The 25662-nt window shown below is 51.8% G+C and overlaps 2 protein-coding genes across 2 annotated transcripts; one reads left to right on the forward strand and one right to left on the reverse strand.

Moving 5' to 3' along the window:
• Positions 1–219: 219 nt before the first annotated feature.
• On the forward strand, positions 220–1077 carry LOC123404420. Its single transcript, XM_045098344.1, has 2 exons — positions 220–403; positions 487–1077. The coding sequence occupies exons 1-2, from the start codon at positions 322–324 to the stop codon at positions 726–728; spliced, it is 324 nt and encodes a 107-aa protein (XP_044954279.1). The 5' UTR covers positions 220–321; the 3' UTR covers positions 729–1077.
• A 1637-nt stretch (positions 1078–2714) lies between these two features.
• Positions 2715–3287, reverse strand: LOC123405256 (elongation factor 1-beta-like). The gene is made up of 3 exons (XM_045099015.1): positions 3164–3287; positions 2892–3076; positions 2715–2771 (listed from the first exon to the last, which is right to left on the reverse strand). Exons 1-3 carry the CDS (start codon positions 3285–3287, stop codon positions 2715–2717), a joined length of 366 nt encoding a protein of 121 aa, XP_044954950.1.
• Between the last annotated feature and the right edge of the window lie 22375 nt (positions 3288–25662).

Below are 25662 nucleotides of genomic sequence, written 5' to 3' on the forward strand. Positions count from 1 at the left end.
GAGAGCGTCCTGCGGTTCACGACATCATCTTGGGACGCTGCGGCTTGACAAATGACAACTTGACAAGGGACAGACTTTCGCCCACGCCCAATACAAAAACCACACCTTCGTATTCGTACCACCTGCAACTACTACAAAGAACCAGGCCTAGCGGAACAATCAACTTTGACCAATCGTGTGCACGCCGCAACTCCGATCTCGCCACCTTCCCCTAGCCTGGCTTAGCTTTAGCTATATAACTGGCCCCGTCATTCCAGCCTTGCTTTCTCTATTTCAGCCTCGAGTCGTCAGATATCAGAGTTCGTTAGTGCGGTTATTGCCATGAGCTGCGCCAGCCTGCTGCTCCTGCTCTGCGTCCTCCTCCTGGCCGCGCTCGGCCCCTTCACCACCGCTGCACGCAGAGGTAAGAAAATCTTTACCGCCGCCACCAAGGTTCTGTGTTCATTTTGTCTGGCCCTGACATTGCTCTCTCTTTTCACTTTTCAGAACCAGCAATGGCGGCCACCGGCGACGAAGCAGACGGCACTCAGGCCAAGCTGGCCTGGATGGAAATGGCGCCTACAGGGGGTCTAAACGAGAAGGTGACCACGACGAAGGAGGAGCGTAGAGGCTCTGACCATTTCAGGACCAGAAAGTTCTCTTCGAACGCCAAGAATCCGTTCGACGGCGGGATGCCCTTCACAGCCGATTACCACAACGTACGCAGGCACCCGCCCTCGCACAACTAGCTGGAGCCTGGAGCTCAGTGTACGTAGTACTGGCTAGCTAAGCCGGTTGGTTGCTTGGAAATACAGTTAGCTTATAGAGTAACAGTAACTACTAAGCTGTATAACATCTGCTTCTCATCCTCTTTGTTCTCTCCATTCTTTCGCCGTTCTACGTAGTAGCAGTAGTGTGTTACTCGTCTCCCTTGTGGCCTTGTCAGCTATGGATCTGCTGACGTTTTGTTAGTACTGGCCACCTCCTAGTAATGATATCCTATATACTACTACTACTGCTGCATAAGGTGTTTTACTTTTACCTTACGGTGTACCCAGCATAAGCTGTTCTTAGTGTACCACACAAGCTGTTAATTAACTATGTGTACCTTTTTGTATGCATTACTAATTTGTAAGGGCACGTTGTCCTCACAAGAAACCAATGCTCGTTTGCCGTTCCAGCTCCAATGTAGACCACGTTTAGTTCAGAGTGAGGCGGAAATACAAACAAGGTTCAGCTTGGAAGTCATGGTTTACATTGATGCTTTATAGTGTTCTGTATCCAAAACTATTCGTGCCCTGGTATATGTTTATATGCTTTATTATGAGTTAATGTAAGTTTTCCTTTAAAAAAAAAAGAAGTTCTCCCACATATCAGATATTTATTTTGGAGCGGAGGACAATCACATACCGCTCTGAAGAGCAGTAAGGACAGTGCTACTGCTCGGCCGCCGGATCCGATATTTTAAAAGATCTGCCTACTTATGGGACGTTGGATCAAGCAGAGTGACGAGGTCACTGTCCATCATTGTAACAAAGGTCATGTTGCAGTAATATTCTGCAATATAGATCATGTTATAGAAAATTTTGTATAACTAGATCAGGTTGCATATTTTTGTTTGCAAAACAAAAACCTTGTTACAAGTTTGCTTTTTTTGCAACGAAGGTCATAGGACTTGTTACATTTTCTTTTTGCAAGGACTTGCTGCAATTTAATTAAATTTGTATAAAGGTGTGTTACTGTTTTTTTAACAAATCCACTCTGACGATACACGCCTCGAGCTTGGCACGCTCAAGACCGCCCACGAGGCTGCTCGTGCGTACAACACGGCGGCATGGCACCTTGGGCGCAGATGAACTTCAACGCCGTCTGGACACTCTAGTAGGCGGCATGATGTCACACATCCCCCGCGTCGAGTCATCGAGGAGGACCGCCACGTCCAGAGGAATCGAGAGTGCCATCTCCTCGTCGCTGAGAGGAACGAGGCCGTCATGATGGCGTGGCGTGAGCACTTCTCGGAGGACGTCATCGTTGAGAACGATTTTTGGACGCACAGGAGGGCGGAGCAAGTTGCGCATCGGCAAGACAAGCGTGGATTGCCCAGATAGACAACTCGACGGGGTCAAGCTGGGACTCGGACGATCCTCAGTACTACACCACTGAGGAGGAGGAGTAGTAGTAGTCTAGGTGTATTTATATTTTAGTATGTTATGAATTCGAATTTGTTTGTTATGAGTTTGAATTTGCATTTTATTGTTTGCCGTTGAATTATTTTTATTGCTGACTTTAATTTTTGTATGTTTGGGCGTGCGTTTTGTATTTTTCCGCGTTTGATGAAGCGTTACAGGGGCATGCTAAATTTTGCAGCACCTAGAAAAGCTACCGCGCCTCTAAAACACTATTTTGGCATCTAATTTTTTTTACGCGTCCTGTTATCGTGCGTGTGTTGGAGATGCTCTAACAGTAAAGTGTTAAATTTTCGCATAGGCAAACGAAGAGCGATCATGCTCATGCACAAAATCAAAGTTGACAATTCAGATTACAGAAAATCAGAAATAGTTGTCCGAAAATAGTATCTATACGGAGTAATTCAGTTTCATTCTCCAGAAATAAAAGTCATGCTGCTTCCAATGTATTGCAAGGAGTCCAAGGCTCTTAAGTACGTAAAGGTATATATTGTGCTCTGACAGACAAACTATAACGAAGTAATTAAGAAGAAGTCGGTATCCAAAAACCTAACTAGGGCATATACTAATCTTCTCCGCCATCGCTAGCACGCAACGAGGAATCTCCTGCAACGATTAGAGCAAGTTTACGCAGACATTAGTTCCAAACAAAGCGTCGTCAAGCCAAATTAAAGCAGGAACATAGACGTGGGAGATAATCTTGTAATATATACTTGATCAACGTACAAAGCAGGCACGAAATTGCTTACAGATTTTGTTGAAGCTCACAATGTCGCAGCTCTGAACGTACTGGTCGATCGGCTCAGCGCAGAGGTGGTCCTCGATAAGGCCGTCGACGGAGACGAGGTCGTTGACGACGGCCAGCATTATCTGCAGCTTCTTCATCCCGTATCCAACCTCAACGAGCTTGGCTGCAAACAAGAAGCCAGTCAAATTCAGAGGTATTTATTTCGAAAAAAAAAAAAAGGAGATCATATATACCAGAGAGATCAACATACATGCACCCCAGGTCAAGCCTTCCATGCTGACGCCACGCACGGCTTCCTCCAGCTTGGCCATGTCGGTTTCGTCGCCCCACGGCTTCACGTCAAGCAAAACCGACGACTTTGCTGCTGGCGCCATCGAGTCGAGATCGATAACGGAATCGCCTGCGTAGAGTCTGGTCGAGGGCTGTTGGAGGGGCGACGGGGCGACTATGGGCGCTTCGTAGAATCCAGATCGATTGGGCGTCTTTAAGTAGGCGATGGACCGTGTTGGTCTCGAGCTCCAAATTCGACGAGCTTAAGCGCCAACTAGGAGTTGTGGTGGCCGCTACCTACCATTAAGCGTCCGCCCCAGGTGTGGCGGTTATGAGTCCTCCGTGGTTTACGAAGGCGATTAGGGTTTGAGGGGATCGGGCTGCTCTGCTCGCCGTCGTGTCCGACGCTCGCCGCCATTGTGTCCTGGCGGATCACCTGCATCACACCATCGTAGATCCCAACCACCATAAACCTTCCGTGTGTTTTGGGGTCACACGGTCGTAAAACACCGAAACCCTAATTCACCAAACATCACAAAGGAGGGAGACAACGATGGAGACGGTTGCTGGACTGATGCGGGGGCTGAAGTTGACGGAGGAGGAACGCAGGGGGGTGAGGATCAAGGCGCAGATGAAAGAGAAGGGAAAGGCCCTGGCGGCGCAGGCAGTGGGCAAGGTGTTGTCGGAGAGACTAGCTCACCCAGATGCGATCAGGCTGTCGCTGGGGAGGGTGTGGTGCCCGATCAAGGGTATTGGTTGCAAGGAGGTGGGAGAGAATCTGTTCGTGTTCACCTTTAACCAGGAATCGGGGAAGAGGAGGGCCTTGGAGGACGGTCCCTGGATGTTTGAGAAGGATCTCATGGTGGTGGAAGACTATGATCCGGGGAAGAGGTTGGAGGAGTATGAATTCAACGAGACACCTATCTGGGTGAGAATCTTCAATCTCCCGCTCGGTATGATGAATGCAGAGGCGGCGGAGGAGATTGGCAATGTCGTGGGAAGCTTTGTTGAAGCGGACGTGGGTCTGGATGGAAGTGCCATGGGCAAATTCCTACGTGTGAAAGTTAGGATGAAGTTGGACAAACCGATCATGAGAGGATTTACATTGGATGATGAGGAGAACGAGGCTAGACTCAGACACAAGAGGAGTATGAAGATTGATGGTGCTTCGCCTGGGGAGGATGGATCGTGGTGCCGTTTTGAGTATGAATTCTTGCCTGACTTTTGCTATATATGTGGTCATGTGGGACATGGACAGAAGGCGTGTCGTGATAAGATGGCTAAGGGGGAAAAGGCGCAGTTTGGAAGCTGGCTCCGGGCAGACATGGGTCGGAGGAAGATGTATGGGGAGGAGGAGGGGTCCTGGAGGGGGAGAGGAAGGGGAGGAGGAGGCCCAAGATCTCACGGCGTAGTCCGCTCTTATGAGAAATCGGGGAGTGGAAGCGATAGCCTTTCGTGGCGGAAGGATGGCTCTAGGAGCACGGAGGGGCAGCCGGAGGATGCTGAGAAGGGTGAGGAGGTGACTAGTCCTGCTAAAATAGCGGAAGCAGGGCAGAGGGAGCGGGGGAGACCCAAGCAACTCGTCATGGCTGAGCAGGAAGGGGAAGGGGTGCTGGGCAAAAACTGTGTAGATGAGAGGGGCAACCACAGTCACGAGGATCTGGCCAATAGGTCCCATGTTGATGGATCGGAGGAGATTCATGCTACGCCACCGGGGTTGGTGAGCGATGATCGACTGAACCAGTCCCCTACACCCTTGGTGGAGTCACAGGAACTTGAAGTGTCAGGCATGCAAAAGAAGGGTCCCGGGCAGAGGAGGTTTAAGAGAACTGGGAGGGAGAACAGGGAGGGTACCACAGGCAATCAGCACGCTGAAAGAATGACCGGGAGTAAGAGGAACATGGATGGAGAGGGAGAGAAGGAGGTCTCGAAGAGGGGGCGGTTGGAGCTCGGGAAGCAAGGTTCAAGGGAGGAGACGGAGATCACTGAACCAATATCGGCCGGGCTGCTGGAGCAGCCCCGCCGGACACAATGAAACTCGTAGGTCGGAACTGCCGGGGACTCGGGAATGGCCCGGCAGTTCAAGGTCTCCTCGAGGTGGGGAGAACGGAGGATCCTGACATCATCTTCTTATCTGAAACAAAACTGACAAAGAAGGAGTTGGAGAAGTTTAAGTGGAAGCTAGGTTTGTGTAATATGGTGGCAAGGAGCTCGGAGGGGAGGAGCAGGGGGATTGCTCTTTTCTGGAGGAGAGGCGTAAACATCAGCCTTAGGTCGTATGGCCGACGACACATCGATGTGGATGTTACGGAGGATGATGGTACGCTATGGAGACTTACTGGAATGTATGGGGAGTCGGAGATGGAGCGCAAAATAGAGACATGGCGCACTATCATATTACTTGGGCAGCAACACGAGGCTGGGAGACCCTGGATGTGCTACGGTGACTTCAACGAAATCCTGGTAGATGATGAAAAGATTGGTGGGGGACGGAGACCGCAGGCCTATATGGACAGATTTCGCGACTCCTTGGTTCATGCTGGACTGTGTGATATCGGGTACACAGGAGACAAGTTTACGTGGAGGAACCATAACAAGGAGATTCATTCCTATATATGTGAGAGATTGGATCGGGTAACTGCGAATGCGGAATGGTGTGGGAAATTCCCGGGGTTCTCTGTGGTGCATGAGAGGCCGAGGCATTCGGACCATAGGCCGCTGGTTATTAACACGATGGGAGATGCAGGGAGAAGTGGAGGAGGAGGAGGGGATCGAGGGTTTAGGTTTGAAGCATGGTGGTTGCAGGAGGAGGGGTGTGCCAAGGTTATCCAGGAAGCATGGGAGGAAGGGAAGGCGGAAGGTTGTAGTGTCGAACAATCCATGCGAAAGGTGGCCTGCAGGATGCGAAGATGGCACAAGGAAGAGATTGGAGAGCTGGCAGGACGACTGAAGCGAGCCCAAACCGACCTGGAGAGATGTATGTGTGCACCTGTGTCTGAAGCTAAGATCTGGGAGGAAGGGAGGTTGAGGGGAGTGGTCAATGATCTGGAGGAAAAGAAGAATACTAGAGCTAAACAAAGGTCACACGTAGCCTGGTTGAAGGATGGGAACAGGATTATGCGCTATTTTATGGCAGTGGCGTCCGCTAGGAGGAAGAAGAACCGCATCAAAGGGCTTGTAAAGGAGGATGGTACGGTAGTGAAGGAAGGGAACGACCTCACTAACTATGTCTGCTCATACTTTCAGGGTTTATTCACATCCAGTATGTCGGGCCGATTGGAGGACCTCCCCGATACGGTGCCGGCCCGTGTCACTGACGACATGAATAACATCATGTTGGCTGACTTTACACGCGAGGAAGTGAAAGCTGCGCTTGATCACATAGGGGATTTAAAAGCCCCTGGACCGGATGGAATGCCCTCGATTGTGCATAAAAGGAATTGGCCTGTGATGGGCGATCAGGTTGTAGAAGAAGTTTTAGCTGTTATGAATGGGGGTGAGATCCCGGCAGGATGGAACGACACCGTCGTCGTCCTTATACCCAAAGTGAAAAACCCGAGCAGAATCAAGGACCTACGGCCTATAAGTCTGTGCAATGTGATCTACAAGCTGGTTTCGAAGGTGATAGCCAACAGGATGAAACTGATACTTCCCCAAATCATATCAGACAACCAGAGTGCTTTTATTCCGGGACGGTTGATTACGGATAATGTGCTAATATCGTATGAGATCTCGGATTACATTCTGCACAAGACGAAAGGGAAGGAGGGGTATGCGGCAGTCAAAGCAGACATGAGCAAAGCCTATGATCGGGTGGAATGGAGCTACCTGGATGCGATGCTTAGCCGGCTGGGTTTTCAGGATAGGGTGGTCCAGCTGATTATGAGGTGTGTCAGGACAGTGAAGTACCAGATCAAAGTGAATGGAAATCTGACAGAATAGTTTAGACCATCAAGAGGTCTGCGGCAGGGTGACCCATTGTCGCCGTACCTCTTTGTGATCTGTGCGGAAGGCCTGTCTGCGCTTCTCCATGCCGCGGAAAGTTCAGGAAGACTGAGTGGAGTGAAAATCTGCACCAACGCACCGATGGTTTCTCATTTATTCTTTGCGGATGATGCTGTTCTGCTCATGAAAGCCAACCAAACTGAAGCTGTGGTCCTGAAAGGGATCCTTGATCTATATGAGAGGTGCTCGGGACAGTGCATTAACACGGAGAAGTCAGCCATCATGTTTACCCCAAACACCATAGATACTGTGCGAGAGGAAGTTAAGAACACCCTGGCGATTCGGAGTGAGAATTGGAATGAGAAATACCTTGGTTTGCCAGTTCATGTGGGGCAATCAAAGAGGAAAGCATTTGCTTATGTCAAGGGGGCTGTAGCAGGAAAGGTCTACGGATGGAAGGAAAAGCTCATTGCGAAGCCAGGAAAGGAAGTTCTGGTGAAAACTGTCGCTCAGGCAATCCCTACTTATGCTATGTCCTGCTTCTACCTTACCAAGTCCTTCTGTGAGGAGCTCAGTTCGCTGCTGGGAAAATACTGGTGGAGCCAACAGGACAAGGAGGACACTATCCACTGGATCAGCTGGGAGAAATTAACCAAACCTAAGAATCTGGGTGGGCTCGGTTTTAGGGATATGGACTGCTTTAACAGGGCTATGCTATCACGGCAAATTTGGCGGTTGATTCAATCTCCAGAGACTTTGTGCGCTAGGGTCCTCAAGGCAAGATATTACCCCAATACGCATGTACTGGACGCGTCGCCGAAGCCGGGTATATCATACTCCTGGCGAAGTCTGTTGCATGGGTTGGAGCTCATCAAGGCGGGGTACATTTGGCGGATCGGGGATGGGGAGAGGGTCAGCATCTGGCATGATCCCTGGATACCCAGGCCGTGGTCGAGACGGGTGATCACACCACGGCAAGGCAACCTGCTGGAGTATGTATGTGAACTTATTGATCCGGCGTCAGGGAACTGGGATGAACGGCTGGTGCGAGATACCTTCTGGGCTGATGATGGTCATCATATTCTCCGTATCCCACTGCGGGAAGGGGTTCCCGACTTTGTGGCGTGGCAATATGATGGTAAAGGCGAACACTCGGTACGAAGCGCATATAAGCTGCAAGTAAGAATGGGAAAGCTACTGGAACAGGGGGAAGTAGGTGCAAGTTCAGCTACAGCAGGCACTAACCATGGCACGGACGAATCCTGGACCCGTCTATGGAAACTACCAGGCCCGAGGAATATTCAGATGTTCGCGTGGCGGCTGAAGCATGAATCTCTCGCACTCCGCTCAAATCTGAGAAAGAGGGGTATCCCGGTGGCGGACACGAAATGTCTCTTCTGTGGCAAGGCGGAGGAGGATGGGGGCCATCTATTTATCAAGTGCGAACATGTCAAGGGAGTCTGGAGGGCTCTAGCGCTGGAGCCGGAGCGGGCGATGTTGCAGGAAATCACCTCCGTACACCATGCCCTAGACTACATATGGGGCCTGAGCGAGATTAAGCGTATGCATATCCTTACGTTTTGGTGGCTATGGTGGTCCAACCGAAACAAGCTGAGGGAGGGAGAGATGTCGGCACAGGCTGAGGAAGTGGCGCGAAGAACTCAGGCCAATGTCATGGAGTACATGCAGATTTTCAGAGCTCCAGAGAAAGGAAAGAGCCCGACTAAATGGAAGCCACCGCCAAGTGATATGATCAAAATCAATGCGGATGGATCCTTTATACCAGGGCAGGCGGACTCAAGCTGGGGCATTGTCGCTAGAGATGGAAACGGAGCAGTGCTGGCTGCTCGCGCGGGGCGCCAGGCGCACGCAGCGGATGCATTTGCCGCGGAAGTCTATGCTCTATCACATGCAATAACAATGGCGGCGGAGCTGGGCATGGTGCGGGTGATCTTTGAAACAGACAGTTCGCTCTTGACAGAGGCTATGGACCTTTCCCGGGCGGATGCATCAGCGTATGCTTCACTCATTGAGGACATGAAATACCAATTGAAGATATGGTTTTCCCAACAGAAGATCTCCCTATGTCGTCGACACGCGAATGGTGCCGCGCATCAACTTGCTTGTATCGGTCGTATGTACGAACCAAACCACTTCGAGGAGTGGGGAAACTTTGTTCCTGTCCAAGTGGCAGCTTGTGTGGAGGGGGATCTACCCTCACACCGTTCTAGTTAATGAAATTTGGGATTGCTTTAAAAAAAAAAACTAGGAGTTGTGGTGCCCATGCAGCCGCGCTGTTGGGTCGGCCCAAAACGTCCTGCTGCTGATTGATCGTGGTTGACCGGTCAACCGTTGATTTAGATAAAAAAAGAAAAACAATCATGAATTCGAAAATGTGCATGAAATTTTAAAAAAAGTTCATAAATTTGGAAAAATGTTCATTGAATTTTAAAAGTTCATTGCGGTTGAAAAAAGTTCATCCATTTTGAAAAAAAGTTCATCAATTTTTTTAAAAGTCTATCAAAATTTTAAAACAGTTTATCGAATTTGAAAGTAATTTCATCACATCTGAAAAAAAGTTCATCTACTGGGATTATATTTATAAGAAAGAAAATCATCTCTAAAATTCGGTGAGGTGGAGCAGCCTACTCTGGGGTGCCCTTCACCGCAGATTACCACAACGTACGCAGGCACCCATCCCGCAAAAAAAAAAAAAAAAAAAAGAAAAACACGTACGCAGGCACTCGCCCTCGCACAACTAGCTGGAGCCTGGAGCTGAGCTCAGCTCGTACTGGCTAGGTAAGGTGGTTGGTTAGTTGGAAATACAATTAGGTGTTTGGTTGTGGTTCCGTTAATGTAAATGGTAAGGTAATGAGGTTACGCCCCACTGTGGCTGTAATGGAAATTTTGCTGGTTTTGTTTGGATCACTCTGGTAACGGTAACACAGAGTACAGAGAAGGTATACAATCAAAGATACGATGGCGGCGGCGGCGGCCGTGATGGTACAACAGCAACAGTTGTGGTGACGATGTTCGGGCGACAGTGATGGAACGACAGCAGCGGTGGTGGCGGGGGCTGCCGGCGCTCCGATAGCCGTGATGGTACGACAACAACGATGGTGCCGAGAGGCCGGCGACGCTCCGGCGGCCGTGATGGTACGCCAGCAGCGGTGGTGGCGGGAGGCCGGCCGCACTCCGACGGTTGTGCTGGTACGGCAGCGGCGCTGCCATGGCCGTGTGCGAGACAGACGCAAAGACACGCAGCGAGAAAAATGGATCCGGATGGGATCGCTTAACAGCCAGGGGTGGGCGGAATCAAATTTGTATAGCACTGTAATTGGAATACACCGTATCGGATTCCATCCCAACTCAAGCAAACACCGGTAACGGTTTTGCATGGCGCTGTAATCAGGTCCCGGCTAAAAAGTCGTGAAACAAACACCTCCGTAGCTTATAGAGTAACAGTAACTACTACTCCCGTTCCTAAATATAAGTCTTTTAAACGATTTTACTATGTCTACATACGGAGCAAAATGATTGAATGTATACTTTAAAATATGTCTATATACATCCGTATGTAGTTCATTAGTGAAATCTCTACAAAGACTTATATTTAGGAACGGAGGGAGTACTAAGCTGTAAGCCGAATTGCATTTCCGATATAACATCTGCTTCTCATCCTCTCTGCTTTATCTATTCTATGGCCGTTCAACGTAATAGAAGTAGCATGTTGCTCGTCTCCCTTGTGGCCTTGATAGCTATGGATTTGCTGATGTTTTGTTAGTACTGGCCACCTCCTAGTAATGATATCCTATGCTACTACTAATCCTGCATAAGCTGTTTTTTCCATACTGTGTACCCCGCATAAGCTGTTCATTAACTTTATATGTACCTTTTTGTATGCAATACTTAATTTGTAAGGGTACGTTGTCCTCACAAGAAAGTAAAGCTTTTGTTTGCCGTTCCAGCTGCAATGTAAACCAACGTTTAGTTCAGAGTGAGCGGAAACCTTGTTTCAAAAAAAGAAAAGTGAGCGGAAAACAAACAAGGTTCAACTTAGGAAGTCTAGGGTGTGCATGCATGGTTTGGGAACTAAATGCAATGGTATGTCATGGTTCCATTCTTGTGTTTGGTTCTGAGTAAAAAACTGGAATTTGATGATTTCGTTCATGTGTTTGGTTTGTGAGATATAATGACAAGAATTTGATTCAGCTTACCTCTTACATAGGAATTTTATGAGATATAATGACAAGAATTTGATTCAACTTACCTCTTACATAGGGATTTTATTAGATAACCTCCTATATGTAAACCTGAAAATGGTTTCATACTTGAATTGTAGTTGAATCATACCCATACATTTATCTCTTAAAACCATACTTAAACTATACCCATTTGATGTCATTTTCAGCCCAACCAAAACTAAACCTGTTATTTTTTCCACCCAATCCAACTTAAACCCAATACATAACCGTGGGTTTAAAACCAATAAATAACTATGAGTTTTCTTTAATGTACATATAATTGCACAAATTGACAAGTTAAGAAGCAAATGAGATAAAAAAGTCATAAGTGCATCTACAACAGTTTGAGAACAAAGTTATCCTTGAGATATAGTCAACACACAGCAAAAGGCAAAAAAATGTCCACGTCTGAATAGCTCAGTAACAAGTGTATTAAAACAAAATTACTTAGCCAAAGCACAAGCAAACACTTTCGATTTTCATGACGTATTTCCCCATAATACATAATTACATAGTGCATTACAACATGCATGCTGATCAAAGATATTCGTTCTCGGTCATCGTTGGTTATTGCACATAACCAATGCCTATAAACCGGTTTGGACCCATAGTTTATAACCGTTTATAACCAAACTGTTTAAACCCATAACCAACTATACCCAAACTGGTTTCTTCACTTACCCAAACCAAAACCAAACTAAAAAAAGCTCAGCCCAGTAAAACCTAAACCAATCAAACCCAAAAAAATAACCGAACCGTTACACCCGGTTTTTTAATTACCATTTCCAGGTTTACCTATATGTACATGATGTGTATTGATGCATAAATTGAATAAATATTATTTTGAGAGGAAATATGAAGAGCTTTATTCAATGGATGCCTCGACAAAGTCTGTCATAAAGCTGGTTACAAGAAAACTAGGTTTCGAATCAAGCCATCTGTCCATCACATCTAAAGTGCTAGCTGGCTTTGCACAAGGATGGGCGGAAGTGTTTGTTGATCTATTACAATGTTGAATAACAAAAGAAGAAAAAGCCACGACGTGCTCCCATATCTCATCTAAGATAGGCGCCATCATTGATCTTGAGTTGTGACACAAGTTCCAGAGCTAGACCAAATCCACACAATCTGTTTCCATGACAACCTTGGAGTAGCCCCTCAACCTCGCAAAGAGGACCCCGTCTTGGAGCGCAAAAGCTTTAGCTATAAGAGGATCTGTGTGTTAGGGAACGTTGCATGGGAAACAAATTTTTTCCTACACACACATAAAATCTATCCATGGTGATGACCATCTACGAGAGGAGAGATCGGATCCACATACCATTGTAGATCCCTAAGCATGAAGCATTAAGAAACGCGGTTGATGGAGTCGAACGTCTTCGCGATCCAATCACGATCCGTCCCACGAACTCCGTCCCGATCTAGCACCGAACGGACGGCACCTCCGCGTTCAGCACACGTACAACTCGATGACGATCTCCGCCTTCTTGATTCAGCAAGAGAGACAAAGAGGTAGATGAATTCTCCGGCAGCACGACGACGTGACGGCGATGGTGGTGGAGTTACTCCGACAGGGCTTCGTCGTGTCGTACCGAAATAACCTACGGGGTGTCACGAAGTAGTGGAGGGAGAGGGGCTACACCGTGTCTTGTCGTGCACAAAGCCTCTCTCACCTCCACTATATATAGGTGGGAGGGGAGGGGTGGCGCCCTAGGGACTTGCCCTAGGGTTCGGCCGGCGCAAGGAGGAGGAGGAGTCCTCCTCCAATTCGGTTTAGAGGAGGGGGACTCCTCTCGCAAGTCGGTTTGGCCCAGCTCTCTCACTTTCTCTCTTCTGCCGAAGTAGGCCCTCTTGGGATGGCTGCCCAACCCACTAGGGGCTGGTGTGCCACCCTTGGGTCTACTTGGTCCCTCTCCGAGGGGGTGGCCCCTCCCGGTGGAACCCCGAAACCCATTTGTCACTCCCGGTACTTTACCGAAATGCCCGAAATTCTTCTATAAGCCAAATGTACCCTTCCTATATATCAATCTTCAACTCCGAACCACTCCGGAACTCCTCGTGACGTCCGGGATCTCATCCGGGACTCCGAACAACATTCGGTCACCAACATACATAATTCAACTATACTGAAACATCACCGAACCTTAAGTGTGCACACCCTGAGGGTTCGAGAACTATGCAGACATGGCCTGAGACATTCTTCGGACAATAACCAATAGCGGGACTTGGATGTCCATATTGGCCCCTACATATTCTATGAAGATCTTTATCAGTTGAACCTCTATGTCAAGGATTCAGTTAATCCCGTATGATGTTCCCTTTGTCCTTCGGTATGTTACTCGCCCGAGAATCGATCGTCGGTATTTCCATACCTAGTTCAATCTCGTTGCCGACAAGTCTCTTTACTCGTTCTGTAATACAAGATCTCGTAACTAACTCCTTATTCACATTGCTTGCAAGGCTTGTTGTGATGTTGTATTACCGAGTGGGCCCCGAGATACCTCTCCATCACACGGAGTGACAAATCCCAGTCTTGACCCATGCCAACGCAACAAACACCTTTGGAGATACCTGTAGAGCACCTTTATAGTCACCCAGTAACGTTGCGACGTTTGATACACATAAGGTATTCTTCGAGTGTGAGTGAGTGACATGATCTCATGGCCATAGAAACATATAATTGACATGCAGAAAAACAGTAGCAATAAAACAACACAATCACATGCTACGTTCATAGTTTGGGTCTTGTCCATCACATCATTCTCCTAATGATGTGATCCCATTATCAAGTGACAACACTTGTCTATGTCTAGAAAACCTTAACTATCTTTGATCAACGAGCTAGTCAACACGAGGCTTACTAGGGACAGTGTGTTGTCTATGTACCCACACATGTATTTGAGTTTTCATTCAACACAATTCTAGCATGGACAATAGAAGATTATATTGAACAAGGAAGTATAATAATAACTATTTTATTATTGCCTCTAGGGCATATTTCCAACATCATGACCCCGCTGTAGACCTTGCACCAAGCAGCCACGAATCCATGGTGAGTTGTGGCAACTCCTCCTCCATCGCCCCAGCCAACCACTACAAGAAATAAGGTCAATTATGACTACCTATATTGGTCGTTCATTCGTCATTGTTGACGTTTATTGACCTTTTTTTGACCAAATTTACAAGGTCAACAATTGTCCGTCAAGAATGAACAAACATGACCTTTCTAAAATTTTGGTTGTAGATCTCTATTGACCAAAATTTTGGTTTGGTCACTACCCATTTGTGTGAGCCACGTAGGATCTGACGTGGCCAAGCTGACGTGGCATTGCTAGTGACCAAATGGAATCATCATAAATTTCACAGCCCAGTCCACCAATTTAGCCTACATGGGCGTGGCCCAATACCTATTTTACTATTGAAAATGACTAATTTGTTTGGGTTGATACATTATTTTTTCAGAAGCACGCATATCTGAGGATAGGTCCATTAAAAAACAAGTACAACAGAATAAAAGATTGCAAATAAACTATATATTTTATTTCAGTAGCACATCGCATGACATACAATACATCATACACGACTCCTCTACACATCAAGGTTCAAGGCCTAACAAGTGCACATAAAAAGAATTTTACAAGTGCAAAAAAGAATACTTCTGCAAGTGCAAGTGCATAGAAAGAGGACCCAACAACTGCACAATTGCACATCAAGAGAGTTCTACAAAGATTGGATGAGAAGCATGATGACCCACAAGCATAGGGGATCAATCATAGTCCTTTCGATAAGTAAGAGTGTCGAACCCAACGAGGAGCAGAAGGCTCTGATAAATGGATTTCATCAAGGTAATAACTGCAAGCACTGAAAGTAGCGGTAACAAGTGATTGTGTAGCGAGGTGAAACGTAGCAAGCAAAGAGTAACAAGTAACAAGTAGTAGCAACGGTGCAGCAAGTGGCCCAATCCCTTTTGTAGCAAGGGACAAGCCGGAACAAAGTCTTATAGGAGGAAAAACGCTCAGAAAGACACACGGGAATTTCTGTCATGCTAGTTTCATCATGTTCATATGATTCACGTTCGTTACTTTGATAGTTTGATATGTGGGTGGACCGGCGCTTGGGTACTGCCCTTACTTGGACAAGCATCCCACTTATGATTAACCTCTCTCGCAAGCATCCACAACTACAAAAGAAGAATTAAGACAAAGTCTAACCATAGCATTAAACTAGTGGATCCAAATCAGCCCCTCACGAAGCAACGCATAGACTGGGGTTTAAGCTTCTGTCACTCCAGCAACCCATCATCTACTTACTACTTCCCAATGCCTTCCTCTAGGACCAAATATGGTGAAGTGTTATGTAGTCGACGTTCACATAACACCACTAGAGGGAAAACAACATACATCATATCAAAATACCGAACGAATATCAAATTCGCATGACTATTATCAGCATGACTTACCCCATGTCGTCAGGAACAAAAGTAACTACTCACAAGACATAATCATAATCATGACCAGAGGTGTAATGAATAGCATCAAGGATCTGAACATAATCTCTTCCACCAAGTAATCCAACAAGCATCAACTACAAAGAGTAATCAACACTACTAGCAACCTTACAAGTACCAATCGGAGTCGCGAGACGAAGATTTATTACAAGAGATGAACTAGGGAATGGAGAGGATATGGTGCTGATGAAGATGTTGATGAAGATGCCTCCCCTCCGACGAGAGGAGTGTTGGTGATGACGATGGCGATGATTCCCCCCTCCGGGAGGGAAACTTCCCCGACAGGATCGTCCTGCCGGAGCTCTAGATTGGATGTGCTCAAGTTCCACCTCGTGGCGGCGGCGAAACCACGAAAAAGCTCCCGTATGATTTTTTCCAGGTCAGGACGCATCATATAGCAAAAGAGGGGGGCTAGCGGGCCTTCAGGTAGCCCACAAGCCTGCCCTGCGCCACCAGGGGGGGTGGTGGCGGTGGGCAAGCTTGTGGGGCCCTGGTGGCCCCCCTCCGGTAGTTCTTTTGCCCAATATTTTTAATATATTCCAGAAAAAATCGACGTAAATTTTCAGGGCATTTGGAGATGTGCAGAATAGTGGACTAGGATTTGCTCCTTTTCCAGTCCAGAATTCCAGCTGCGTGAATTCTCCCTCTTTAAATAAACCTTGCAAAATAAGAGAGAAAAGGCATAAATATGGTACCACAAGTAATATAACAGCCCAAAAAGCAATAAATATCAACATGAAAGCATGATGCAAAATGGACGTATCAACTCCCCCAAGCTTAGACCTCGCTTGTCCTCAAGCGAAACCAAGTTCCATAAACATGTCCACATGTTTGGGGACGAAGGTGTCGATAAAACATAAAACGGACATGAGGGCATCATGATCACACATACAACAACAATATATCATAAAGATTCTTATGGGAAAGTAACAATTCCTTCACAAAGCAAAGCATGAAGCAAAAACCTTACCGAGAAGTAACCAACAATAGTCCATAGTCATTGAAGCAATTGCAATTTATCACAACATGAGAAAGAGTCAAATAAGAGCTTGTAAGGCAAACCCACATACTCAATCATCTCTTTTGTTTTCCACAATTGTTATAACTCACGTGGTACTCATGGTGTCAAAGTTTCAGCTGAACACAAAGGAAGATAGGGCTTATAGTTTTGTGTCGGTGAATACTCACAACATATGCCATAGGTAGGCTAAAGTCGGTGAGAACCGAAGGGACAAAGGTGGGCGTTGGGAACGAGGTTGGTACACGCATGGGACGCACGATGTACCCAGGTTCAGGGCTCTCCGTAGAGATAATACCCCTAATCCTGCTTGTGTGTTTGATGTATGGGAACAGAGTACAATGTTGCTCCTGGAGCTGTGTTGGGAGGAGGAAGAGGGGAGCAGCCGGCTCGTCTCTACCTCGCTCTCTGTTGGTTGTTGGGAGTGTAGTGTTGAATGACTGGTAAGTGATCGGCCCCTCTGCATGGGGGGCGGCCGGGGGGTTTTATAGACGAACCCGCCGGCCTACAATATGGATAAAGAGTACAAGCATGGGACCCGGCTGTCCGCTTCGCCGGCTGGCCACGGGCCCACGAGGGTCATGTCTTGTCGATGAGGGGCCCGCCGGCTATATGGTCTCGTTGACCTGTGGGACCCGCTGGCTGGCCAATGGGGCTCCCGCGTAAGGTTGACGCTGAGCACGCGTTGTACGTCAAGCGTCGCCCCGCGAGATTCTTCATGGGCAGGCTGTACGACCGCCTCCACTGTTCCCCACGCCGAGTGCAGTAATGGAGTGGGAGTGTGACGGTCCGACATCAGGCTAGGTGATGGATCAGAGCCGGGGTAGGTCAGCGGCGTGGCCGCCGACGTTTGTACCTGTCGGGCGCCCCGATCCCATACCTTTGCTGACGCGTAGCTACCTTTAATCGTGAGGTCCTTTCCTGACCTACGATCTGATGTGACTGGTGATCCTCGGCCGGCTAGCCTGCTTGGATAGCCGGCTCGCTGGTGGCAGCCTCCTCCCCAGTCCGGCTGGCAAGACCAGGCCGGCTCTGAAGGGGAGGCCGCCTGCATTCTAGCCGGTAGGGGATGCCTGGCCGGCCAGAAAGATGGCCCCCTCGTCGTCCAGCCGGCAGGCGAGGCCTATCCGGTTAGAAGACTTGGGCTTTGAGAATCTCCATGCCTTTATGTCCTTTGGGCCGGAAATGAAGGAGCAGGCTCGATGAGCCTACCCTGGGGTTATCCCCCCGACAGTAGTCCCCGAAGCTGGCGAGGCCCGCCGCCTGCGGGCGAGCGGCCTCACCGGCTTGTTGTCTTGTCTTGATATTTTGGCTTTTGTTCGCGACAAAGGGCGCCGACTCCGGAGCCGGGCATCTTTGGAGCGACGCTTCGGTCTGGTCGCAACTGGCCCGGAGAACGCCACGTGCCAGGCCCCGCCTGGCGTAATGATGGCGATTACTGCTTGACGGGACCGGGCCTCAGCCTTGGGTCCCACCATGACGCCCCCTCGGCCTCCGTGCGGGAGATCTTTTGCGGATTTACTCCGCGAAGGTTGGGCTTAGGGAGGCGTTACCGCCCGTAATACACGGAATTAATGGGGGCCGGCGCGCACCGTATCCCCTCCCCATGACGCTTCGTGGGGGTTTAAATGGGACGCGAGGGTTTCGAGGAGTTCATTCGCCCCCTCTTCTTGCCCTGCTCCGTGCTTTCTTCCTCCTTGCGTCCTGAGAAGAAGAGCTCGCGCCCTTCGTCTCCTTCTTCTTCGCCGTCGAGGCCTCCGCCGATCGCTTCGAGCACTTGCCACCCGCAGCCATGGCCAGTGGGTCTTCTTCGAAGAGGTCATCGGCGCAGCAGGCGTCCTCGCAGGGGGCCTGGCTAGGCAGCGACGTTGACGCGGAGCTCATCGATGCGCTCCGCCATCATCGACTGCTGCCCCCGGCCTCCCAAGTGTCGGTGCGACTTCCTGGCTCTGAGGCTTCTCCCGCACCTGTCGCGGGAGAGGTCATGGTCTTCGCCAAGCACTTCTACCAGGGTTTCGGGCTCCCGGCTAGCTCTTTCTTCGCCGGGTGGCTCCATTTCTTTGGCATGCAGCCGCATCATCTGGCGCCGAATGCCATACTGCAACTGGCCGCCTTCGTGGTCCTGTGCGAGGGCTTCGTGGGGATCGACCCCGCGTCGATATGTGGCACAACTTGTCCTTCTTCAAGCAGCAATCCATCGCCATGGAGAAATCCGAGGTGGAGAAGCTCAAGGGGCCGCGCCCCATGACGCCGTGCGGGGCCGCGTTGGTGCATCACCGCCCGAAGTCCGGCTTCCCCCAGATGCCTTTGCAAGTCTCCATCAAGCATTGGCAGAAGGGGTTCTTCTATGTGAGGAGCACCGACCCGGCCCAGGACGCCCTCAACATGCCCCCGTTCGCCACCGCTCCTCCGACGCGGCAGAACTCGAACGCGAAGACTCCCAAGCCGCATCCCGAGGTGGCGCTCATTCGCGCCCACCTCGATACCTTGAGGGAGAGCGGCATCCTCGGCTGCGACCTTCTCGCCACCATGGTGGTTTGCCGGATCCTGCCTCTGCAGAGGCGGGCGCAACTGGTCTGCCAGATGAGCGGCCGGCTCGATCCGTGCCGGCTGTTCGTCAAGAGGTTCACCCCGGGCGCTGTAGCGTGAAGGGTGAACCTGATCTCCACCGCCCGCATGGATGAGAGCGGGGAATGGATATGAGGGATGTCCCCGTTCAACCGGGCTCATCCGCCTCCGATGGTAGCCTTACTTCCTTATTTTCTGCTGTTTTATTTTGAAGCAGGCAGCGTTTGCTTAACCGGGTTGAATTCCTTTTTTGTAGATGTTCAGGACCCTACAGGGGTTGCTTCCTTAGCCTGCCCCTGACGTGGAGGCGTCCGACGCCTCCGAGATGGAGGATGAGGACGCGATGGAGCCCCGCTCAGACTCCTCCACCGGCACGAGAGATCCCCTGGAGTCGGAAGGGACCGAGCCGTCCGGTGAGTACCCGCGGCACGCCCTTGCAGACTGGACGGATGATGAGGAGGAGGCCTCATTCTGCTCTAATGCAGCCTTTGAGGGAGACTCCGACGAGGTGGAGGAGGTCACCGACCCACTCCCGTCGTGCGGCCGGCGTCAAGGTGGCGGAGCGACCGCTGCCGACGAGGCAGCCGGGAAGAAGGGCAAGGGTGCCACAACTTCCCGGCCGGCCTCTAAGCGGCCGGCGTCGGGTCCCCTAGCCGGGCAGCGAGCAGGCGACGCCAAGAGGCGCCGTGGCGGTGGCCGGAGGCAGGTCCCGATAGTCGTCGGGTATGGTTTCCTCTTCTTCTCCCTTCCGTATTTTGAGATGAACTTTGTTCCTGAGAAGCTTGGCTTGTCAGGGAGGCGGAGGATGCGGATGAAGACACCGCCTCCATGGCCGAGCGGGCCGGCTGGGCAGCGGCCGATGCTGCCGATAGGGAGCTGGAGGCAGAGTCTAGGCGGCGGTGGGACACGGCTGCGGGGAAGGCCGCCGTGGATCAGCCTTGCCCCAGCCGGGTCGAGAGGCTGGCAGAGAAGCGTGCAAAGGCTAGACATGATCCCTTCGCACACGCCCGTGTGGAAGAGCCAGCTAGCGATGCCGCCTCCAGGCCGGTCCCAAGGACCGAAGGGGCCCAGCCATCTGAACCGGCAGCCCCGGAGCAGGTGGTCCTGGAGACGATCTCGGTTTCTCCCAGGGCCGAGCGGATCCTGACGCGCCGGCGCTGGATCTGACCACGTCGGACGCGGCCCCTGATGCTCCAGGGGCGACCATGGATGCACCGGACGCGGCTCATCCGCCCCCTGCGAAGGAGGTAGCGCCGGCTGGGACGGCGCCCAAGCCGACCGTCGAGCCGGCACCAGGAGCCGGCGCCATCGTCGTCCCTCAGCGGGCCCCTGTTGCGCCAAGGGCAGGGGGCCAGCCTGGGAGCCGGCCCATGAAGTCATGGCGGGCGGCGAATGCGGCCCGCCTGAAAATGCCCGCCGACACCGTTCTTTCCGGCGTGTCGGAGCTGGTGACGCTGTTTGACAGCGGCCGGACGAAGGTGGAGCAGGCGGCCCGCGTGGTACGCGGCGACATGGAGCACCTGGAAGCCCGCACCCAGGTAGGCCTTGTCTGTTTTTCTTTGTGCTTTTTTCTCTTCTCTTGTCGTCAGTGGGGGCGCGACAGCGCACCCACTGGGTGTAGCCCCCGAGAATCGGGCTGGTTATGCTTTTAACCCGGTCGAATCTTAATCCTGTTCCCTTTCTCTCCCCTTTGGCAGGCGCTATACGATGCTCAGGTACAGGCGTACAACGAGCTTCGGGACGAGCACCTGGGGGCTGATAGACGGATCGCCGAGCTTGAAGTCCGGCTGGGCGAGGCTGCCGCGGAGCGTGATGCCCTTCGCGAAGCCGGCGGCCGGCTCGAAGACCAGCTGGACCTTCTTCAGGCGGAGAAGAAGGAGCTCGAGGCGGCCGGCTGGGTTGAGCTGGAGCAGCTGCGGGCCACGCTGCAGGAGAAGGAGGCCTCCTACTCTGCAGAAATGGACCGCCTTGCGTCACTTCATCTTGAGGAGGCGAACCTCAAGGACGCCGCCTTGAGGGCGAAGGACGAAGCCCTTACCCAGAAGCAAGCGCAGCTGTGTAAGGCGCTGGAGTCCGCCGCGACCCTCCAGGAGGAAGTCACCCGCCTCACTCATGCGAGTGAGGTGCGGGAGCGCGAGGTCCTCGAGGTCTTTCATGAGACTGACGGCGCCTTCCAGCGTAGGTTTCCTTTCCTTGTTTTGCGTTTGGTTTTTGGCCGTCTCCTCCTCTTGCTGTGTTCTTACGCCCCGGCTATCCCCAGATCTCTTCTCCGAGACCTAGGTCGCAGCCGACACCGTCATTGAGGTGTGCCGCAAGGAGCGCCACGCGGCCGGGCAGGAGGTAGATACTACCTCCGGCTGGAGCGTCGAGGAGATCGGCGTGGGCCTTCGGGGCCGTCTGCACGTCCCGAGCGAGTCTGTGACTCAGCTCCAGGTTGCAGGTTCGTTGATGGTGGCGGCCCTGTGGCCGGAGGGCGTGGAGCCGACGACCATTAGCCGGCTTGCCCGCTGGCTCGTAGCGGGTGGAGAGCGCCTGGACGCCTGGCGAGCCTCCGTCGCGCGGTCTGGGGCTTATATGGCCCTGCGCTTGGCCAAGTCATGGTATCGCAACCTGAACCTGGGCAAGCTGGCTGCCCAGCGCGACGGCTCAGAGGTGGAGCTGCAAGGCATGAAGGAGGAGCTCCGGGTGAGAGCCAGCGCCGTCGCCGAGTATGCCGCCTGGGATTACTTTGTCTTGGAGCGGGGCGAGAACGGCGGCGTGATCGCTGAGGATCTGCACGGCCTTCAGCCCTACAACGTCGATGGCAGCGCCAAGGCGGCGGCCTGGGCTGCAGAATCTGCTGCCGCCTCCAGCAGTGGGGCATATGCCGACTCCGGGATCAGCGGAGCCGGGGGCCGCAATAGGGGAGACGGCGCATCTATCTCGGGAGGAGCCGGAGGCGGCGATGCTACCACATCAGGAGCGGCAGCCGAGACGACCCCTGAGGCCGCAGTCCCGTAACTGGCGTCCCTTTGTGCTTTTTGTTCTACCCCCGGAGGGATGTAACGAACGTGGGCCATGGGCCAATGCTTTTTATGAATGTACATATTCAGCATTATATTCGTCACCAAGCGTGTTGTCTTATGACCGTGTCTTTTGATTCCTGGTTGACTTCTCTTATCCGAAGCCATCAAGACGTAAAGAACAAGACATAAGCCAATCAGAGGCCGGCTAGAATGAACCAACTCGAGCCGGTTGTCACTAGTATAGCCCGACTTTGCATGTATTCGACCTGACCCGGCGTCACATCGCAAACCTGGCGACCGGAGCCAGCCCGCTGGTTCAAGCGAAGGACCGGGAGTCAGCCGGTACACTATGTGCCCGACTACAAGGATTGACCATTCGAGCGGCTGGCGAGCCCCCGAGCTTGTTTAAAGCTAGCAAGGGGTCGCGCTGCGTAGCCTCCGGGCTTAAGCAAGCCAGCAAGAGGTGGTACGCGGTGTAGCCCGTACACTGAGTGAAAACTCTTTTAGCAAGAGAAAGCATGGAGCCTGCTTTTTTCTGCGTAGCCTCCGGGCTTAAGCAAGCCAACAAGAGGTGGTATGCGGTGTAGCCCGTACACTGAGTGAAAACTCTTTTAGCAAGAGAAAGCATGGAGCCTGCTTTTTTCCACCATATTTGTTGTTCTCGGCAGTCAGAGGCCGTCTTGAGTCTTGAATGAGATCGTATGTACGATCGAGCCGGCCCGAGCTGGTCGTTCCAAGTATAGCCGGACTGTGCATGTATTCGACCTGACCCGGCGTCACATCGCGAACCGAGCGACCGGAGCCAGCCCGCAGGTTCAAGCGATGGACCGGGATTCAGCCGGTACACTATGTGCCCGACTACAAGGATTTGACCGTCCGAGCGGCTGGCGAGCCCCCGAGCTTGTTCAAAGCTAGCAAGGGGCTGCGCTGCGTAGCCTCCGGGCTTAAGCAAGCCGGCAAGAGGTGGTACGCTGTGTAGCCCGTACACGTGAGTGAGAACTCTTGATAAAAAAGAAACATGGAGCATGTCCTTTTTATTGCCTTCTTTGTCCCCTGAGGAGGGAGGAAGATACATGTGTATGCTCTTTCCTTTGCTTGTCTTCCGCCTTTTAGCAATAGAACGGGCGGAGCAACGCCGCATTCCATGGGAGCTCCGTTTCTTGGTCGGAGTCGTCCCTTTTGCACTTCCTTGGCTTCTAGGCGTCAATCAGGTAGTACGCGTTGTTGTGTAATGCCCTACTGATGATGAAGGGTCCCTCCCAGGGGGTGAGTGCTTGTGCTGGCCGGCAGTGCGTTGGATTCTTCTGAGGACCAAGTCTCCCTCCCTGAAAGAGAGGGGCCTGATCCTTTTGCTGTGGTAGTATCTCAGCTTCTGTTGGTAGATGGCCATCCGTCTTAAAGCCAAGTCTCTTGCTTCCTCGAGGAGATCCACACCGTCTTCTCTGGCCTCCTCCGCCTCTGTTTCTGTGTATAGGGTGACCCGAGGCGAGTCGAATTCGACATCCGTGGGGATAATAGCCTCAGACCCGTATACCAGAAAGAATGGAGTGAAGCCGGTCGAGCGGTTGGGCGTGGTGCGGAGGCTCCATAGTACAGCCGGCAGTTCTTCGATCCAGCAACCGGCTGACCTGACCAGTGGTGCCACCAGCCTTGGCTTGACGCCGGCTAGGATCATGCCATTGGACCTCTCCGCTTGGCCGTTGGACTAGGGGTGTGCCACTGAGGCCAGGTCGAGCCGGATGCCTACCTTGGAACAATAGAGCGCCAGGGCGCCCTTGGCAAAGTTGGTGCCGTTGTCGGTGATGATGCGGTGGGGAACGCCATATCGGACAGAGACGTCTGTGATAAACCTGACGGCAGTGGGGCCGTCAAGCTTCTTGATAGGTCTGGCTTCGATCCACTTGGTGAACTTGTCGACGACTACCAGAAGATGCGTCATTCCTCCACGAGCCGTCTTGAAGGGCCCAACCATGTCCAGTCCCCAGACGGCGAATGGCCATGACAAGGGAATGGTTTTCAGCACTGAAGGCGGCATATGGCTTTGTGCACTGAAGCGTTGGCAGCCTTCACATTTGTCCACCAGATCCACAGCCTCCTCGAGGGCCGTTGGCCAGTAGAATCCATGGCGGAATGCTTTGGTCACCAGGGTTCTGGAGGCGGCATGATGCCCACACTCCCCCTGGTGGATGTCTCTAAGGATCTCTTGCCCTTTTTCTGATTCGACGCAGCGTTTGAACACGTCGGTCGTGCTGCGTCGTACCAGCTCGCGATTGATGATGGCATAGGCGGCGGACGTGCGTTGGGTCTGTCCCGCCTCCGCCTCGTTCTGAGGAAGTTTGCCGCGAAGAAGGAAGGCCAGAATGGCCTGAGCCCATGATGGAGCCGACACAAGGGTCGCTTCCACTTTGTCTTGATTGTTTGGGGCTTCCGCAGCCCCCGAGCTTGATGGCGTCTCCGGTGCTGTTGCTACAGCTGGCTCATCGTCTATCTCCATGACGTCCACCCACTGGGAGGATTCGAGCCCGGACAGAGCCGGGGTTGTCGTTGTTGGAGTCAGGTGGACCAATGGAGCCGGATTAGGGTCCGAAGTCAGCGTAGTTGGTGGAGCCGACGGTGCTTGCACTGCAGACTCAGTCGGTGTCGCATTTGGAGCCGGTGCCGTCAGTGTAGCCGGCGTGGGGTCCGTAGCCGGCATAATTGGCGGAGCCGGCGGCGCTTGTATCGTAGAGTCGTATGGTAGGAAGGTTGATGCCGACTCCGGAGACAGCTTGATAGAGAGGGGATCCGGTGCACGGGGCGCCGCCTGCGCACCCGGGGGAGCCGACATTCCCTCCCCTTGCGACAGCCGGCATGCGATGTTGCACTGTCGAAGGGTATGGGTAGACGGCGCCGCCCCCGAATGTATCTTGCAGGGGGCGTTGAGCAGCTGCTCGAGAGTCTGCATGGGCAGCCAGTTGGGGTTGCCCTGATTGCGACGTTTTCGCGGAGGGCCGGCTTGGGAAGCCGACACCTCGCCCTCCACGTTGGCCACTAGCTTGTTGTTGGCCATCTGATCCGCCTTGCGCTTGTAGTTGTTCTGGCCGCCTCGGTTGTCCCCAACCGGCTTGGGAGTAGCCGGCGCAGGCACAACCTTGTCCGCGGCGGTCACCTTGATGCGCATAGCGGAGTCGGCCATGGCGTACTTGTCCGCCT

This window comes from Hordeum vulgare, chromosome 6H (genome assembly GCF_904849725.1).
Source record: "Hordeum vulgare subsp. vulgare chromosome 6H, MorexV3_pseudomolecules_assembly, whole genome shotgun sequence".
Taxonomy (NCBI): domain Eukaryota; kingdom Viridiplantae; phylum Streptophyta; class Magnoliopsida; order Poales; family Poaceae; genus Hordeum; species Hordeum vulgare.

Excerpts from the sequence above, each read along its gene's own strand:
- LOC123404420 (XM_045098344.1), top strand. The coding sequence starts at position 322 with ATGAGCTGCGCCAGCCTGCTGCTCCTGCTCTGCGTCCTCCTCCTGGCC. Across the intron at positions 404-486 it reads CACCACCGCTGCACGCAGAG|AACCAGCAATGGCGGCCACC; the intron begins GTAAGAAAATCT and ends TTCACTTTTCAG.
- LOC123405256 (XM_045099015.1), bottom strand. The coding sequence starts at position 3,287 with ATGGCGCCAGCAGCAAAGTCGTCGGTTTTGCTTGACGTGAAGCCGTGG. Across the intron at positions 3,077-3,163 it reads AGGCTTGACCTGGGGTGCAT|CCAAGCTCGTTGAGGTTGGA; the intron begins GTATGTTGATCT and ends TCTTGTTTGCAG. Across the intron at positions 2,772-2,891 it reads AGCAATTTCGTGCCTGCTTT|GAGATTCCTCGTTGCGTGCT; the intron begins GTACGTTGATCA and ends TAATCGTTGCAG.